The 21,071-nt window shown below is 39.9% G+C and overlaps 1 protein-coding gene across 10 annotated transcripts in view; it reads left to right on the top strand.

Annotated features, from left to right (window-relative positions):
- plekha5 (pleckstrin homology domain containing, family A member 5) overlaps positions 1-21,071 on the top strand; it is a 259,165-nt gene that overhangs the window by 30,477 nt on the left and 207,617 nt on the right. The window contains exon 4 of one of the 10 annotated variants that reach the window (XM_020608321.1): positions 14,369-14,630. The exons of the other annotated variants lie outside the window; for them this stretch is intronic. Coding sequence (XP_020463977.1) covers positions 14,369-14,612 — 244 coding nt within the window. The 3' untranslated portion in view covers positions 14,613-14,630. Of the gene's footprint in view, positions 1-14,368; positions 14,631-21,071 lie in introns of those variants that run through there. 10 annotated transcript variants of the gene reach the window in all.

The raw sequence follows: 21,071 nt of genomic DNA, 5'->3' as shown, positions 1-21,071 counted from the left end.
TTTTTGTACTGTTTTTCTAGCATTGCCCTCATGCATGTAATGTCATGGATAACATTGTCATGCGCTTAACTGGAAGCAAAATACTGCATAGGGTCATTGTTTTGTTAATAGCACCATAAATTAGACTGAAGAAGAAGCATGGATTAATGTAGTTCATTTTATAGTTAAAAATATTTACAACTGCAGTTACACCTGCTGTTTTTATCTACGTTCCTGAACATCTTTGTCCCAACCTGACCTGAACCACTGACAGTTACTGACACGTCCCATTGGCTTTGGTTTCGATATCCATTCTATACTACAGGCAGGTCTAAAATTTTACAAAAATATCGTAACAAACCACCATGAGATTTCCTGAATACATGGTCCCCAGAGGGTGAACCATTTGAATTTTTTTTACTTTATAAGCCTTTTCTCTAGTTTGCCCTCAAGATCTTTCCTGCAGGCCATCCTGCCGTGAAATATGTTCTCATGGTCTTGAGAGGATGAATGTTCCTCTTGTACCACCATCAGGTTTAAAATTCCAAATGGGCAGGTGAAATATGAGACTCTAAAGAGCCCAGTAGCAAATCTTTGCCCCAGGGTACAATAACAGCTTAATCTGTCCATCAGTGCACAGTGATAGTTGAGTCAACAGTTGATTTATGTCTGAGTGATTTTTTTAAATACATGTTTAATGTCCAAATAGCATGCTAAAATAACTGTATGCTTCACAAGTTCAAACAAAACCTCATCTAAAAAAAGAATTGTTGTAATTATTTTGATGTGTGAGCTGACACGCTGTGTGACGTGAGGGTTTATTCAGGCACTTAGTGTCTGGCACTGTGTCTAAGACAGCATGTTGGTGAGAGAATGAGTCTTTAGGCGTGTCTACTTCAATGAGCCCGCAGACAGGCAGATGAGCTGAATGGGGTTGACATATTTACTCAGACATTATTTGGCTAAATCCAGCAGTAGAGGTAGTGCGTAGGCGTACACTGTAGCCACCTTCTGCAATCCAAGAGAAGAATCAAACATGGATCTCATGCAGCATATAATTCAGTTCATAACCAGAGTAATCATGTTTGTGGAGTTCAGTGCCTTGCTGACATCTCGCAGATTCAAACAACACTGCCTGGTGGGGGTTTGCCAAACCTAACATCCTGGCAGGTGAACTGGATGTGGCCTGCATGTGTGAGCTGTAACAGACTAACATAGAGGACAGGAAGAGAACATACAGTACTGGATCTGTAGTCATAAACCAGCAGATGTTACAGCAGGCATTTTGACAGAAGAATCCCTAAACATGCTTACATTTTGGAAAAAGTCTTACATCTACTTGTAAGGCGTTAAAAACATTAAGACATTAATATGTATACTGTAAATTTTTAAGGTCTTTTTCCCGTAGCTGAGGAGTGATCATTGTGTTTTGGTTCTGAGCCAAATACTGACACTACTAGTGGCAAAATTTCAGTCAAATTTGCTGCATAGTTTGTTTATACACACTGGATGATTTCTAATGATCATTGTAACTCCCTAACCTTTCCTTAGGGGCTATCAGTTAATCACATCTACTTATGCATAAAATCTATCAAAATCTAATGAACAGATTAACATCAAATTCACTGAGAACAGTCATGCTCCCTAGACAGAGTAAAGATGGTGATCATTTTAATATGATTAGCTGTCTCCTAAAAGTTCCATTCACAACTAGCTGCAGTAGTAACTAGAGACAGGTGACAGATGAAAGGAAAACCCATCATAGTGTCTCAGTGAGGTGCTGGGCCACCATGTGCTATCAGAACAGCTTCACTGCACCATGGCAACTACTCTCTAAGTCTCTGAACTCTACTGGGATGAGGGGTGAACACCATTCTTCCAAGAGATATTCCCTCATGGTGTTTTGGTGATGGTGGTGGAGACCCCTTGTAGGAGTTCATCCTAACTTGGAAATGGTTTATAGGATGCATCTGCAGAATTTGCTGCCATCATATTGATATATGACGCTAGTAATCATACTAGCATCATCACAAGGATGGCATTGTTGAATGCTTGGTCATTCATGGTCCCCAGATTTTACAGCCTACTGACTTCATTTAGTGCCACCATGAGGTCTATATTTTACACATCCCCATGCAAAGACTAAAACCAACACAGTTCATGTCAATTTCCAGCTTGGATTGCCTTATTCATCTGTGCCATAGACATACAGTATGTTGTTCTTCAAAAATTACTAAAAATATAAATGAAAGGCATGGTTACACTGGGTAACCTGCAGATTAAAATGCTGCCCCATAACTTTTTACAGTAGTCTATCTGAAGTAGCAAGACTCAAATTAGGCTCGACAGTTTTGATCCATTTGTAGCCGACTCTTGCTTAGCTCAGATACTGAAAAAAAAGTTACCGTCTTTTGGAATGTTTAATGCTAAAGTGTTTGTGTTTAGTGCTGATTAGCAAATGTTAACATGCTAACAAGCAAAACTGAGATGCTGACAATGGTAAACACTACCTGGTGATCATTGTCCCTGTAAACATGTTATGCATACTCTTCTTACTGCAGTGCATAACACACCCTTTTAATCACAGTTGTGTAGCTGTCCTGAGCTCTGCCCACTTGTTTGCTGCTGCTGCTCATGTAGCATTTGACCTCAGCACTGAGTCTGCATTTCCATATTGTCACTCCATACCAAAAGCCAGATGTCAACTTTGTACATATTCTGCAGTCACTTAATAATCCATTCCATGTGAGCTGGCTCATCAGTTACATCAATGCTACTGAACATGGAAGTTCGTTTTAAAGTGTGGGTGGATACACCGAACATACACATTTAAGTGTAGTTCCCTCACTCTATTATTTGCCAGAGTGTTTGACTGAAGTGTTCCCTTTTCCAAAGTGTTTCTGTGGGCTCCTCTGTGTGTTTTTTGTTCATCAAGCACTTCCTATGCGGGAGTCAACATAGGGCTGGTACAGACATGAGTGATGTATATGTGAGATATTACCCGCTGCACACACTATGCCTATGATGTAGACATGGTGAGTTTGATACTTTTGTCCTGTGGTACTATGACAGCCACCACTTTTTGTAAATGCAGTGTTATTAAATGGTCAAACGGGGATATCTACTAAACCGGACTGGTTACACAAACTGTGTGTTCACATATGGATACGAAGTCGTTAGTGTCAGTGTCCTGTAATCAGTATGTAGCTCAGAGAGTGTGTTGTCCTGCTCCCAGTTATTCTTTCAATCATATCAATAATTTCAGTTGGTAAACTTAATATTTTTGAGCCAAGACCTGATCCAGTATTTGGATCAAGACGTTTGTGAAAAATACAGTGTGCCAGAATGATTTCAGTTTCAATATGTTGGATACTTAATGAACATTTACTTTAGGTACATATAAGCATTGGATCAGCAGATACTTAATATGAAAGGAATCAGATAGGTATTGGGGCCAAAAAAACAAAAAACAAAAGTGGACGGGGACATCTCTAGTTCTAATTAAATAAAAGTGCAATATCTGAAGTTCATGGGTATGGTAGTATTTAGTGTTACCATCATAATGAACTCATGTAGTTATTGATTTCTTAGAAAGTTTAAATAATTCGAGCATCCGATTGTTAATTCATCCAGAAGACTGTTTTTATGTTGAGACACATTGACAACATGATTAGATTCAAAGAATATTATGGGGTTTACAATGGGAATAAACATTTCAAGGATCAGCAGCTTCTCTTATGCCTGTTTTACTGAATGAAAGTAAAATACCCTGTTGAGTTTGAATGGCTAATTGATAGTATAGTAAATAGTCTAAAAAAATATTCAAACACCAAACAAATATACTTAATAAAATTCATGCAGGAATGAAACACACACTTCACAAGTGGAGGCTTAGACAGCACCATTGTGCAGGATGTTTAAGAATAGGAGTCAGTCAGAAACAAGTATTGTCAGACACACAAGAGTCAGAGTTGCATGTGTTTTTGCTTGAACCAAATACCACCAGATGTTAATAAAGTTCACGAAGTTGGGTGCTTTTCAAGTGTGTCAGACACTTCTCCTCCTCTCCTACGCTAAACACACCCACAAACACATATGTGAGTGTGTTTGTGTGTGTGTGGATTCTTTCCAACTTGCTTGCAATAATTATCTAAATGTCGCATCCAGCTCCTCCTCCCCTCGAGCCGCTCCGCCTCTGTTAGCCTCCTGCATTCTGTTACAGTGTGCTGCTACTATGCTCTCACACAGAGGCTGATTGGTAGCAGTACAAGCTGATGCGAGGCAAAGTGTGATTAATGCCCGCTGCTGGAGGGAGAGGTGGACTTTTCTGCTGCATTGGTTGCGGCTGTGCCTTTTCTGCCATCTGCTCGCACTCCCCCTCTCTACTTTCCTCTCCCAGATAGATAGAGGGAGGTAAAGAAAGGAATAAAACACTGGGTGCTGCCAACACTCTTATTGTGTCAGAAGGATTAGACAGAGTTTATCCGCAGGTGCAGCAAGGCTCGGATGGTCACAGGAGCTCTTGTTACAGCTCACATCTCCAGGTTGATTTAAACAACAGAGCTGCTACTGAGGAAAGAAAGTTGTATTGTTCTGAGAGCTAACTCATAATTTCAAGAACAAACTGAAAAATTATGAGAACAGGTCATAATAAAAAAGTCAAGATTAGTCATTTTACCAAAAGGTTATGAGAAATTTTTGAGAATAGTCATAATTTTGTAAATACAGTTACAGTTGTATGAGGCTTTATGTTCATTTTATATTAAAGCTAATACTGGTATGACAAAGTAAAGTAATTATATGAGAATACAAACTGTAAAATAAAATTGCATTAAACAGAAATCTGGTTTTGCACTGGACTACATTATATTCAGAGGTGTCATATATATAAATATACATATTCCCCACTTGCCCACCACTTTGGAGCAGTCTTGTATTCCTTCCTTCAAGCTCGGGTCCTCTACCAGAGGCCTGGGAGCTTGAGGGTCCTGCGCAGTATCTTAGCTGTTCCTAGGACTGCACTCATCTGGACAGAGATCTCAGATGTTGTTCCTGGGATCTGTTGGAGCCGCTCTCCCAGTTTGGGGGTCACAACCCCCAATGTTCCTATTACCATGGGGACCACTTGTGCCTTCACCTTCCGCATCTTTTCTAGCTCTTCTTTCGGCCCTTGGTATTTCTTGAGCTTCTCGTGTTCCTTCTTCCTGATGTTGCTATCGCTTGGGATTGCTACATCTATCACTACGGCATATTTAGTGGCATATTTACCAGCACTAATGATGTAGATAAGCAAGACATGAATACACAGCTGCTTTTAAAGACCTGCTGCCTTTAGTGCACATATGTTGACTGAGAGGAAGTGTAAAAGAAAGTCACTTTACAGTAACCAAACTTTAATATGGTAGAAGAAATCTACAGAAATATTTCAGAACAATCATGTAGTCTACTGCCAGTTAAATCATCTTTTATTTTGTTCAGTAAGTATGGTTTGACTTCAATGCCTGTAAAACATGTTCTTAATTCTGATGAGATATGTAGCATCTGCCATCCTGACAATCACATATTTTATACCCGCTTTCTCCTGACGTTACATTTCAGCCACAGGCCTATTTGTCTCAGTCGTGGTAAATCAGGTGCTGAGTGTATTTGTATATATTTCCATTCTCTGCTCTCTGAATTTTGTGTCGGTGAACATGAACGCCATAAAATACATATTGCATAAAACCAAATGTGCAAAGTCTTTAAAGTGGTGCCACTTTATTTCTTTTCCTTTCAAGCAAAGCTCCACTGAGACTCCTGAGTAAATATGAACACATGCAATTTCACTGTTTAGCAACAAAAAAGCCACAAAACCTTATTAAATGTCCCCCATTGTGTTTGTTTTCAACATATAACAAATATTCCTTATGACATTTATTTCATAATCTTGACTTTTTCTGAAAATACAGCTTTATTCTTATAATAGGATTATTTGCTCTTGAAATAGTACAATCTTATTCTCTGAGGTCTGGTCCACACCTACACAGGTACATCTAAAAGGTTTTAAAAAGAGTTTTTCCCACCTTTGTTTTAAAAGAAAATCTTGTCCACACATACACAACTGTAAAAATAAAATACATCAATAAATGAATGAATGAATAAATAAATAAAAATTAATTTTCATCCACATGAAAATGCAAAAAGGTGTTGTGAAGAGTATGCCAAGCCAACAGGCCTGTGATGTATCCCTAAAGTCATGTTGGGCAATCAGAAGTCTAAAAAAGTAATTGCAGGTTCCGGTAGACTGACGTTAATGGTGCATCCAGTAAAGGGGGACTTGTATGTGTGGACTGACAGTGAAATGGAGTTATTCCTCAATGTTACACTTAAGTATAAAGTTAACAAAACACAGGAGGTCTCTGTCATGGGAGAGTTGCCAAGCATAGAACTGACATCCATAGTGCATTCTTATTATTCTCTTCCTCCACATAGTGGAGTAACTGCATATGTACGTGTAGGCAGTTTAACAGCCCGATTAGTGTTACTACAGTTACTGGTTTAACTGTGTCCGCCACTGCACAATTTTGTCTGATAAACAATGGACATAATGCTGCACACTAATGTCCAGCAGATGACATTCCGGCACACACTCGCATGACAAAAACTGTCTTCCCTGTCCACATGACAACACTAAAAAGAGTTTCTAAAAATCTTCATCCTGGCTGGAGTTTTCCAAAAGTTTACTTAAAATGCTGTTTGCATGTGGACAAAAGGCCAAATACACCGAAAAGGCTACGTTTTAAAAACTACCTGTGTCTGTGTGGACAGGGCCTGAGTCTCTGGGGTCTTTGCTTTCCTGACCCTACTTCATTTCTTCTGTAGTCTAGTTTAGGTTTGCACTGCAGTGTGCTAGCAGGCTAATCCACAGCTCCCCCTCCTCCCTGAGATGGCACTCTGCCCTCTCTCTTCTCTCCATCAGACTGCAGGAAGGATGAATTGGTAATCTATTATTGAGACAGGCAAGGATTACAATGATGGAGGGGATCTGAGCTGTTCTGTGCCAAGCTTATGAAATTCTTTCAGTCCTCACTCATACAGTAGCTGCCAGGCCTTTCTCACTATGGTAATGTTCTCAGTCTGGGTTTCAAGAGCCAAGCTCAAGGCCACCGATCCCCACTTTATTGTGTGTATGCACATGTTTGTATGTGTGGAAAACAAACAAATGGATAACATGAATAGGATTTTTGAGATGAGCCTGCTGCTCTGGAGTCAATAGGAGGCTTATGCCTGGTTTTATGAATTTAAAAGCAGAAGATGGCAGCACAAACAGATGTGTGAATATAATTCCAAAAGTTGGATGTTTGTGTGTGTGTGTGTGAGACGGTTTAGAAATGCAGCTGTTAAATTGTGCAGTTGTAGTGGTCACTGTATGACCTATTTCCTGTGACAAAAGGAAACGTCTTGCTCTGGTTTCCAGTTTAACTCCCTGGGTACAAGTGCGCGCACACACACACACACACACACACACACACACACACACATATCCTTGTTTTTTGTCACTTACTCGGTACTTACACAGAGTTGCATTCATTTCCATGAGACTTACCCTAACCTGAACCAGAAGTGCTACTTGCCTAACCTTAACCAAAGCCAACACTTGCTCTAACGTTACATCCCATTGTTTTCGTAAAATTCAACAAACTATGTTGTGGGGTCTGGTCCTCTGGCCCTCACGAAGATAGTAACTAAAAAAAAAAACAAGGCCACACATACACACAGAAACACTACAAAGCTCTGCCCCAACACACATATGCTAAATGTTTGATGTGAAGCTATTGTTATGGAGCACTGTGTTCACATTTATAGTGTTCCCCTGCTGCAGAGTAAAGCCATAAATCGGATAAAGTTAGCGATGTGGTGTTGGTCTTTCTCATCGGATGCTTGTCTAACTCTGTGGATATGGGTAAGAACACATACCTCCACTGCTGTGCACTTATTGATTATATTAATGCTATGTCTGTTTTATTGGGCAGACAGTACCTGGAGTAGCATGACAAGGAAGATTTCAGAAGGAATGGCAGGGAGAGTTTAAAACGAGGAGTTGGGGTGGGAGTCACATTAGTCATGTTTTAACCTGGTGGAGTAGAATCCCCAAAGGGCATGACGTGAAGGATGAATCAGCATGTACTGCTAAACATTTTATCTTTCTTCCCCTGATATAGTAGATCATCAATCAAAATTTAGCTTCAGTTCAATTGATGTAAATTGCATAAAAAATGACAAACCAGAGCCTGAGACGACCCCCTTACAGGACCTTTCGAGTAGTGTTTTCAATCAAAATGCGTTGAAATGCTGCCATGGTCAACATTGGCAGGTAGAGAAAGTGTGGCTTTCATAACATGAACTGCTGTTTTTCAATTTGCTAATCCCTGTTTTCTACCGGCCGTAGCTTTGTGACGTTGTGAAAGTGATGCGTGGTTAGCCCGTCTTCCCCAAAGTGCCAGAACCCACTGAGAGCGAGTAGAAGTGGAATGTGAAGCAAAACGTTTTGTCTGTCAGATTTTTTCAACTTCCAGATTTCAGCATTTTCCGTGGATGTTGGGGCTTTTAAACATGGGTAAGTAAAATGGTTTATTTTTGTTGTTAATTGTGTTTATTTATGATGTTAATCTTGTTTCTCTGGCTTTCTTGTGCTGTAGCCTGGACCAACTAAATACAATGCACTAATAAACAACATGGATCTAATATTTGTGTTTGCTTTTTTGTTGTTAAAAATACATTAATCCTCATAATTATTTAGTTTGTATATTTTACATACAGCACCTAGCAGAAAAAAACTCTTGCTTTTCTTCTGCTTGCAGAACAGCAGAGGAGGGGTGTTAGGAGAAGAAGAGACAGGCATTGGGTGCATCCAGTCAACCAGTAAAGGAGACAACAGGGGGACTTTTATCACCTCATGGCTGAGCTGGCACTGGACAGCCAGCGCCATCAACAATATTTTAGAATGAATGCTGACCAGATGGATGAACTTCTGTCCCTCATTGGCCCTGAATTGGCTAAAGAGTCAACATGTTACATAGAACCCAAGCAGAGATTGGCTGTTGCACTGAGGTAAGCTGGAAATTTCACAGACAGGAAATCACTGGGCACAAGCTTAAGAAACCTTTAATATAAAAAATTCATACCAAAAATCAAAACAATCAATAATCACACATTCACTGCAAAACAATCAGATTTTAGACACAACACTGTAAAATTTTCAACTAAAAACTAAAAATTAGTAATCACACATTTACAAGATACTACAATTCAGGAATTAACAATAAAATTCTCAACCAAAAAACAAAAATTTGCAATTACATATTCACTACAAAAATATAAACATTTTAGGGGCATATTGAAAATATATATAAAGTAGGGCTGGGCAAGATAACGTTATTTTCACATTAACTTATTAATTAACGCCTACAATTATGTTATCACACATTAACACAGTTCTTTATTATTATTATTTTGAATGTCTGTTGCTCACTGGCTCTGAATACACATACAGACAAACCATGGGTCACAGGAAGGGTGGAATGTTGATCAGTACTGGTTTGGGATGGGCGTCATCACGTGTCTCAACCAATGAGAGCATTTGGGGTGGGCCTAAGACTGCTGCAGCGCTCACGTCAACCGGATGCACCAGCACAAAGAATACACGAGTTGTATGAAAAGGAGAGGACTACAAAAGCGGTGGCGTTACAATGTGCACCAACTGTTGCTCTCACTGGAGACTACTGGACATCGCTGGGTAACAATAATTACCTCTGATTTAGTGCGTTATATATTGATGAGCTGCATTCACATGCTCTAACTGTAATGAAAACAGAAGAGAGACAGTTTGCTAAAACGGGTGCAGAACATTTTATTCACGTTGCACAGCAGTGGAATGTTTCAAATAAAGTCAGCACACTTAGTGCAAGAAATATGATCGCTGATGCAATGCATCTGCCTTTTGAACACGTCCCCTGTGTCGTGCACAGTCTCCATCGTTCTGTCACAGTTACTTTGCAGAACAGTGCATTTGACAATGTCCTGGCCAGATGCAAAAAAGTTGTGGGCCACTTTAAACACAGTCCAGCAAGTGCTGCAGATTGCAAATTGAACATGGACAAAAGAAGGAGTCACTTCTACAAGACATTCCAACCAGATGGAATTTGACTCTGGACATGATAAAAAGTGTCCGCAGAAACAAACAGCCACTGTCCTCACCACACATAGCACCAAGATTGCCATGCCAACTAGAAATATTTTAACTGCTACTGTGTAAAGGGAATACTGCTGTTACAAAGCACCTTATTTGTTTAGTGTTTACAGACCAAATGTTATTGCATTTTTGTTCATATAGCAGTAATTTTAAAATAAAAGTGTGAAGTACATGACTTTTGAATGCATTATTGAATGCGGCTTATAACAACACAGTTAATCGCGATTAATTAGAAAATTGTGCAGTTAATCGCGATGAGGGATTTTAGCCATTTCCCAGCACTAATATAAAAATTTCAAAACGTATTTTTTCTGAAAATTCCTTCATAGTTTTAAAACACAATAAATATTTACGAATTAGCAACAGGTTATCTCTACTTTGGTTACAGGTCAGTGTAAGTGCCACTGTCTTCTCATGCAGAGGCAGCATTTGGGTAAATGGCCCTAGTGGTCTTAGATTGTTTTGTGGGTGATGGGGAATTGGCCAAAAGCCAACTGGTGTGAAGGTGTGATTAGGGAGCCTTGAGATATCCTGTGAGGGGGAAGGGTGCATTGGTTGCCAACCGGCTGTGTGTTGTTGGGCTGTGCCTCTTTCGAGGTCATATAAACTACTGGATGAAGTGCTTCTCCTCAGTCGGACTAATTCTGACTTTTCACGTTCTGTGGCTTTATGCTTTGTTGAGACGTGGCCCACTGACTTGATCCTAGATGGAGTTGTTTAGCTGCCAGGATTTCAGATCCACAGAGTGGGCCACGTAAAGTTTTCTGGGAAGACAAGAGGAGGTGGAGTCTGCTTCTACTGTACATTAATGAAGATTGGTGTAGGGACATCACAGTGTTAGAGAGAACTTGTAATATGGACTTAGAGGCGTTATTCATTAACTGCAAACCATTCTATTCACCCAGGGAATTTTCCTCATTTACCCTGGTTGGTATTTACATTTCACCATAGGCTTGAGTTAAAAATGTGCTGCAGCTCCTAGCCAACTGGATAATTTGCATAGAACAGAAACACCCAGATTCCTTGCTCATTATTGTGGGGGATTTTAACAGAGTAAACCTTACTCACAAACTGGCCAAATACAGACACACGTCAGCTATCGCACTAGGGAGAAAAACACATTGGACCACTGCTACACTGTAATTGAGTACCCCTATCACTCTGTCCCCTGTGCGACCCTTGGGCTCTCAGACCACTGCATGATCCATCTCATCTCTACCTATAGACAGAAACCTAAAGCTGCCAATCCGGTGGTCAGAACAGTGAAGCGATGGACTGATGAGACAAAGTCAGAGCTACAGGCCTGCTTTGATTGTACAGACTGGAGTGTCTTTGAGGCTACAGCTACAAATCTGGATGAACTCACTGACACTGTGATGTCAAAATCAGCTTTTGTGAGGACGTGTGTAAACCCACTAAGACCTTTTGCACATACAATAACAACAAGCCCTGGTGCACAGCAAAGCTCAAGCAGCTTTGTGGGGACAGGACCCTATATAACCAGGGAAGAAACACACTGACAAAAGGAGATCAGAATAGCAGAGGAGCTACCCTGAAAGACTAAAAAATTGTTTGGCTACTGACCTGTCGCCAGTGTGGAGGAACCTGCAGAACATCACAGGTTACAGGTGAAGTTGAACAGCTGGCCCTGTGGTGTGGTTGCAACAACTTAGAGCTGAATACTCTGAAAACAATGGAAATGACAGTGGACTTTAGGAGGAGCCCCCCCATCCTATCTCCCCTCACTATATTCAGCAGTAGAGGAGACCTCCAAGTTCCTGGGTTCCATTATCTACCAGGACTTGAAGTGAGCAACCAATATCAGCTTCGTCATCAAAAATGCACAGCAGAGGATGTACTTCCTGCACCAGGTCAGGAAGTTCAACCTGCCCCACGAGCTGCTGATACAATTCTACAGAGGAATCACAGGAGTCTGTTCTCTGTACTTCCATCACTGTCTAGTTTGATTCAGCAACCAAACAGGACAGGAACAGACTCCAGTGGACAGTCAGGACTGCAGAAAAGATCACCAGTGCCAGCCTGCCCTTCATGGAGGACCTGTACACCTCACAGGTCAAAAGGAGGGCAGAGAAGATTTCTGCAGGCCCTTCGCACCCTGGACAGAAACTGTTTGAACTTCAACCCTCTGGATGCTGCTACAGGTCACTGTACACCAGAACAACCAGCCACAAGGACAGTTTCTTTTCCCAGGCCATTACTTTCATGAACAGTTATTCCATGTTTATATGTATAACAAGATACAGCAAACACTACAGTACAGTAGCCCATAGATGTAATTATTGTACACAGGTCATTTTAACTTGTTTATACTGTATGTACATATTTAGAAATCAATGGTTGTCTTCTTGCTTTTTACTTATTCTGTTTTTTTCTTTTTTGTTTTATATGGTGCACATCGGGGGCCATTGAGCTGGAGTCAAATTTCTTGTATTTTGGCAATAAAGTTTATGATTGATTCATTAAGAATACTTATTTGCGTGTTGCCTCCTGGCCTTACCAGTTGGGACCAGGCTCAAGGCAAAATGGTATGGCTCATCAAGTTTGCTGTCTGACATATGAGGGTTTGATACAGGCAGCTGCTCCCCCGTGTTTCTCATGTGTGGCCTCTTCGTTGGTCACTCCCATTGTTTCCCTGGTGCCTGTTCTTGGCTAGGTAACCTGGCTGATGTTCACCTCTGCCCAGAGGTTGACAGCAAGGAAACTAATGGGGTTGGATGTGCCGATGTAGGCCTCTGGGTTTGTGCAGCAACACCAGAGGTACTGGAACCAGAATGTTCCTTCGTTTCACATAAGGCCACTGGTGTGCCAGATCCCTCCCTGTCTTCCAAATTGAATGCAGTCAAATTGCTCTTTGAACTGACATAAAACAAACAAAAGCAAAAACAAAGGTTGATAAATATTTATTTCTCACCATTTGTAATACATAGCAAAATTTTCCCCAGTAACATTTTCTAAACTGTATTTCTTGCCAGCTTTTAAATGCACCATGAAAAATAGAATTACTACAGTCAGGATTATTATTATCACAATATATAAGACCAAAACAATGTAATGAAAATCATATATTATTTCACACAGACTTTCTTTGCTGCAAGTGTGGCAGGAGAAAGGGCATTAATTTGGAATAGTTGCAGTCCTTTTGGGTGACCCCTGCTCATCCACTTAGCATACTTCTTTTTTTTTTCCACAAACACTTCCCATAATGCCTTCCATCTTGCCTTATAAACACCAACTGAAACAAAAAAGACATAAATAAAAAGAAATAACATATAAGTTACATAACTTTACCTGGTTTTTCCTAACAGGTATTTCATGTCTGGGGACTTGATGGTGAGCTTATCTTTTAGGTGCCGTCTAGGGAGTAGCACTATCGCCAACTCTGTGCATAGCATTTGGTGTGCAAAGCAATTGAGGATGTGCTGATGCAGCAGTTCCTACCCAGGGCAACAGAGGAAACTTGGAAGAAGGTGTCAAAAGGATTGTGGGAAAACTGGATTTTTTCATAATGCCTGAGAGCAATTGATGGGAAACATGTTACCATACAAGCACCCCCAAGGTCCAGAAGCCAATACATTTTTCAGTAGTGCTTTTGGCACTTGTGGACGCAGACTACAGGTTCCTGATCATTCAAGCTTTTCCCCTGGAGCCTTATTAGATGAGGCCATACCCTGGACAATTACTAGCTATCAATAGCTTAAATGTTAGATGAAATTGTCATTCGGGCCTCCAGGTGGAGAGTTTTTGTAAAAGTGGCCAAGGCATGCTCGTTTCTAGCCATTTTTAATCTTGAGTACTTCTAGATTAGCTTGGCACCCCTCATAATTCCAAATAGTCTGTAATTATTTCAGAACGATGAAACCCGAGACCCTCTTCCTAAAAACAAGAGGATAGTTTGTGAATGCGCACAACTCCTGTTGCAGGTTTTGTGTTGAAATTGGACAGTACAACAAACCATAACAGCATTAATTGAGTTGAATTTCTCCTCCATAGATAGATAAACAATGTTATATGTACTGATGAAAAGAGATGTGTAACACTCTAAACAAAGCGGGTAATTGAGAAACCCCATATTTTAGCTGGCATAATGCAGACATAGTAATTTCTCCAGCCTTACAACAATTCTCTCTAACATTACAGAAACAAGGCATTAACAGATATGCATCCTGATAAAGTGGAAACGCTTGTGGTGGCAGCATGCATCCTCCAAAACTTCCTGAATGCCCCCAGAGAGATCCAGAGGTTGCTGGTTGTGCAGGAGCAGCAGGGGAGACACATGACACTTGTTAAGAACATGGAAGGAAGCAGGGCGGCATCCAGAGAGGCCTGCATCTTCTTTAACTCCCCTGAAGGCAGTGTGTCTTGGCAGGACAGAATGGATTAAAAGGTTTTTGCTGAAAAATAGAATTTGTAAATATTTTGTAAATGATCTTTTTCTGTTTTTGTATTTGGTGTTTTTTCCTCTATCAATTTGAAAATGTATTTATTGTTGATTTACTCTTATTTTTTTCTTGTTTATAAAAAATAAAATTTAAGAAAAAAAGGGTTCAAGCTAAAGAGAAGCCTTTTCAATGCTCATCTATCTTTCTAAAAATATAAACATAACAAAACTCAACTTTTTATAATTACATTAAATTAAATGACTTGAAAAAATGTAATAATGTAAATATTTTATAATATAGCTAATAATATTTAACCGACCCTGTCCTGAGGCAACTGATAACTATAGCACTTGAAGGAAAATGATGGCAGGCAAAATGAGAAAAATCACCTACTTATGTGGTAATTATATACTGTTATTTACTATTTTATACTCACTGTCCTCTCCAACAACTGTCCAGCTATTTAATTGTGTTGCCCTTGTAAAAAGGCTTTCTAGTTTTATATGAGATTTCATGCTTCTCAACTTCAAGGATGAATACACATAACCTAGTGTTTTATTTGGTAAATTAACCGGATTCTCTATATTCCATGTGTCTGACTTCCTGTTTGTCTCATCTGCTTTGTGCTGCTTAATGCAGTGTCTGTCAAAAATAGACTTGAAGGATTTTGTTAGAAAGGTGGCACACTGAGCCAGTTCAGGGTGCTTCTAAATCACACCGCAGCATGTCTGGTCGAAATAGCAGCATAGGGTAGAGTGGTGGGGATCAGCTCCGGCTGCCACAACACTGTCATTTTGCGGTGTGGACAGTTCCAGTGGAAAACAGGGGTCAGACATCCACAGGAATGGAGGAAAGTGATGCAGCAATTATGGTGTATTCACATTAGTGATGAAAAACAGCTTTTTGCATGTGCCTCACCATTGTTGTGTACGTGGTGTGTGGGTGCGCCGGATGTTCGAATTGGTTGAACTTTGACCCCAGTTGCATTGATCTTTGTGTGGTCAGCCAGTCACAGTTGACCATTACTTGGACTGATGAGAAACTAATTAGCCTGCTTGTGTTTCTGAACTTCCTGCTGTGTACAGTATCATATTGCCTTCGTATCCAGACCAGACAAAGATACACGACCTATTTAACTTGCTACTGCTAAGATTGTAAAAAAAAAACTGTTTGAATCTCTAAAGTGTAGCAACATTAGCATGGGTGATGCTGTATAAAATGGCACTGGTGCCACTTTATACAACATCCCCCGCGAGTTTCTATTTGAAACTGCACAGACCATTGCAGGATGCACCACAAAAGACCCTCATTTTCATAATGTGAACATGCATTACACAAATCTTCAACATTACTGAACAGTATGACTTAACAAAGAGGTATATGCAGTCTGGGCCAATAAAAAATGTTTATGATATTGTTAATTTTCTATATAAATCTTTGGTTACTATTTGGTTACTAAGTATTAATTCATAGATTTTATTTAATTAGCTATGCTAAAGACAAGAGTAGGTGGAAAGCATTTTGGACTTTGTGCACCCCAATCAAAATATAGGGCAGCAGATCCAGCAGTACCTGTGAAAGTAGCTTAAGACTGATGTAAATCTTTACGCATCTATGCATCTCAACAGATGCATAGTTTCATTTTTATAAAAACAGCTGGTCATGGCTAAACGTATACAGATTTTATTAAATCCCTGATAATGGAGGTGAAAGGTACAGTGGCTGCAAAATACATTTATTAATTTTGTCTCTTTCTTGCTAAAATCCAAGCTGCATTTAGGTGCTTTGTGTTTATTATTTATTACCGTCATGATTTACTTTAAACTGAATAGTTAACAAGTGGGTCGTAATACTGCAGTATAAAAACAAAACACATCTGCACCCCAAGCAGCACTGTTAAAATATTCAGGTGCCTCCATCAGGTTGATTGTCATACATGTACCTGCAGAGCACACACACACTTTACCAATAACACCAATAACACATACTCCCATTCATTAACACACACATGTCAAAGCAGGTAGTGTTTCAGCGAAGCCAACTGGATGTAAAGAAGCCAATAAATCAAAATTAGGGGCTATATATATATATATACACACACACACACACTGTGTTTTATTGTAGGTTCTTGATAGAAAGAGGGTATGGTAAAGTCATCATTTAGAAAACAGAACTGGTAATTTGACTCTGGAGACACCAAGAGCACCATACTCCAGTACAGTGGTGCCCATGCTCTCATATTCACTACTGCACATGCAAGACTAATCCTTTTGTAATCTCAGGTCTACAGATTGTGTAGATAGATTGATAGATGGATATATACAGTAAATAGATATTTTATTAATACCCAAGGGGTAATTCCTTAAATCCTGTCAACCTCACCTGTGCACAGATTGTTGTCACATACTCCCAGCATGATTTACAATGGATAGTTAGCTCCTCTGCTTCCTGCTACTGGGAATAAATGATTTCTGTCACGTTGTATGAATTATTTTTTTAACAAGGACAACCTCAGAGACAAAGTGCAAGGACCTCCAGGTTCAACACTGGATCTGAAAAATAAATCATTGCAGCTTTGTGTTGTTCACTGAAAAACATGTTTCTAATCTCCAGAAGGCTGCGGAGAACAAGGGCAAAGATGTCATTTAAAATGTATTTATAGTAGCCTGTTCTCAGTAGGTTGTTATTCTGAGAAAATTTGATTATTATTTTTGTGACATGACAGCAGAATGACTATTCTTCTGTATTGTTATCATAAGTTGTCATAACAGATTTCTGATCATCAATATATATAATCATTATATAATTAAGACAATAAATAAAGAAGTGAAATATTGGCCTCTTGGCTGGCAATCATTCCTTATCACAAGGCCAATTCATATGACATAAAATCCTTCATTAATCATAACTATGTTTGTCATATATTCCCTATGCTCTTCTTGTGGTTGCTCCTATATTGGCTGCACTAAGAGACAAATTAAAGACGCGTTTCTGAACATAAAAATGCATAGTGCTGACATTAACATCATGGGTCATTAATCCGCTTGTTAACCTGCATCACATTAGATGTGAGACACACTGGCCTCAAGCAGTCAAAACAAACTGGTACTGTGCTCTAGGGGAATCCAGTATTGATGAGCTGATCATTCACTGCCATGGGGGGCTTCACAGGCCGGCTGCTTGTAGGTTAGACCCGGTCAGGAAAAAACAGAGTCCCTGTGCATGAACCTACTTAGACATGCAGTAACCTCAGGCCCTGTATTTTTCTCCACATCATCTGGTCACAGTGCAGCAGGAGGAAAAATATATCTACAAAACCAGGCACAGTTGAAGAATTCCGCTTTTACAATGGGACCGTGGATGTCTTGTATTTATTTATTTAAATAAGCTTTATTGAAAACATACATAACAAACAAGGCAATATAACATTTTGCCAATATGGTAGGGGCACTGGTGGACGTCAGGCAAGCTCACATGAATGCACAATGGCCTGGAGATAATGCCCATTCAAAGATATCCTTAAACTATCACGTAATACTTTATTTTGTTGCAAAAAAGGTCTCACAAGCGAGAGTTTGCGAGATGCATATAAACCAAGTTGTTTCTGCATAAAAATGCTTCCACATACATACCCCTCTTTTTAGAGCTATAGGACACATCTAAGATGATAATTTACAGTTGTAATATTGTAGATAAGCATGTCATGGGCTCTTAGGTTTAGAAACTATAAATAAGAACATTCAGGGTTTTGAATGTTTGAAATTGTTGCTTCAGAGAAGAAGGACACTGGGCTGTTATAACAAAAATGAAGCTATGTCACAATTTTACAGCCCTTAGTGTGGCTCTTCTACATTTGCCGCAGTTGACCAACATACCTATTCTACATTTTCAGGTGAAACTGGGCTGGCACTGCAGATATCTTTTAAAAATAATACTCACTTCAGTTCATACATATATAAATTCAGACAACCAATGTGATCTATACTTGTGACATTTTTTCAGTGGTTGGCATCACCAAACATATACCTCATCTCTGCCATAAAAAAGACTACACATTTTCATGGAAGATCCTAAAACTGTAAGGTAAATGATGGCACTTCAAGGGTCTATTCAGCCAAATGACATAGCCCCCTTTTTCGCATTTAACCTAAGCATGCAGGCTTAAAGGTATGTCTCTGAAATGTATAAACATCTACTTAATAAACATCTAAGATCAGAACATAATTTTTCTATGATTACTTGAATTAGAATTTTTTTGTTATGACAAAACTACACTACTTTGGGACCTTTGTCATATTATCACTCCCTTTCCTCCTGCTTTCCTGCTTAATAAAGATAAAATGTCAGAAATATCATCTTTATGAAAGGAAATTGGAGCATTCCTTTTTGTCACACTAAAATACTGCATGCCCTTGAGCTAACTTTTAACAAGCTGGTCACAGTACAACTGTACTCTAAGCATCCGTGCCAGTTGCAGTCAGTAGGGGAAACAGATACATAGCTCAGCTCTCCAACCAGGTGAAAAAAAGATGTTAGCAAGTGGTGTATCCATTTACATCCATGAATTGAAGCACAAAGCCCCCTTGCTCCATATGCCGATGTAACAAATATACTTTTTTGTGCTGGTTTGTACTAACATTTAAGACTTAGAGAATAATTATTTATCTTGTAGAAGCCTTGAATCACACATTTTGTATCTGCTGACTCCACAGATGTCATACACCTACTGATAGAATAAACTGACCTTGCTATTTTCAGTAATACCAGTTTTGCTGACATCTATCCATTATCTATCCCGCTTATCCTGAATAGGGCCACGGGGAGATGGAGCCAATCCCAGCTGATATGTGGCGAGAGGCGGGGTACACCCTGGACAGGTTGCCAGTCTGTCACAGGGCTAACACATAGACAAACAACCACAACTCACACTCATTCTTATGGGCAATTTAGAGTCGCCAACCAACCTAAGCATCATGTCTTTGGACTGTGGGAGGAAGCCGGAGTAACCGAAGAGAACCCATGCAGGCACAGGGAGAACATACAAACTCCACACAGAAAGGCCCCAGTTGGCCCAGCCTTCAATTTTCTGCTTAGATTATGGGACTTTGCTTTTACTCCCCTGGATGTGATTTATCTAAGCTTTTAGCTTTTACAGACGCTCCCACCCTGCATCACTGTAGTTTCACATCTCCTTGGACTTTGTCATGGGCCTTCCTCCATTACAACGTTATAATAACTTTACAGACAGATTCACCAGGCTGGCCTATTTTGGGCCTCTGTCTAAATGACCTTTTGCTAAAGAGACTGCTGAATTGTTACTGGATCATGTGTTCCACCTCCACGGCCTCCAGAGAGACCTAGTCTCGGATTTCAATTCAACTCTGTTTTTGGGAAGAAATTTTGCATGCAGCACCCTTCCCAGCTCAGCCACCAGTCTGGTTTTGTTCTAGTGTGGTTATGGGTACTAGATGCTGCTCTTCCCTTAGCAGAACCAAGTAAGTATGCATTCAGTCCAAGCATTCATCTGCAGCTGCTGTCAGACATGGATCAGGGTCTCGTCTGCACTCCCGTACTCCTTAGCTTGGCACCTGAGAGCAGCGAACAGGCGCCAAACCCCTGTTCCATGATACTTTCCTGGCAAAAAGGTGTGACCTTTGACTTGGAACTTCCTTGGAATATAGAATCCAGGAAACTGGACCCTTCCTTTGTCCCATCTCAAATGTCATCATTGCAGCAGCTTTGCACCTTTGCTTCCTTTGGAATTTAAGGATTCACCCCACCTTTCATGTGTCCCTGGTCAAGCCCTTCATGAAAAGCCATTTGGTTGGATTTGCCCCTCCTCTGCCCTTTGCCTGATTTGTTTGGACTTTTGCCAGTTCTTTCGACTGTGCCCCTCACCTACCCTATCTGACTCTATCTAATGCCAGAGCCTCTTGCCAACTCTATTTATCAAACTGTCATCAAGTTAACCCTTTACCATCTGTCTGTGGAGTTGTGTTCTTTCATCCCAAACTGAAAAATTCTAGGTACTAATCAGCATGTGTGGAAAACACATTTTTAAGTGCAAGTTCCACCAGGAAATAAATGGCAATGGGACAGTAGTTTTCTGTTAGCGGACTATCAACTATAAAATGAGAACCAGAGCTGGCAGAGCCTCCAATGTCATTGAGACATAGTATGTGGAAATGTTATGATTTTCCAGTAATTTTGAGAAACACTGTGTGCTGACTTTGTTAATGTGAAGTTGGATTTGCTTTTTGAAAAACTAACAGTTAAGCATCCTAAACTATTTGCAACATTATTTGGAGCTTTTCATTATTGTTGCAGTTGTTTCAATGCTCATTATTTCTTTTACATCTGGGTACGTCAACTTGCATATACAATAATGTATGGTGAGAAGAAGTATATTAAAAGCTGTTGTAACATCTACTTGTGAAAAGACGAAAGTGACGTGAAACCTG

The sequence above is a fragment of the Monopterus albus genome, unplaced genomic scaffold, assembly GCF_001952655.1.
Source record: "Monopterus albus unplaced genomic scaffold, M_albus_1.0 scaffold92.1, whole genome shotgun sequence".
Classification (NCBI taxonomy): Eukaryota; Metazoa; Chordata; class Actinopteri; order Synbranchiformes; family Synbranchidae; genus Monopterus; species Monopterus albus.
This window is presented reverse-complemented; position numbering and strand designations above follow the sequence as displayed.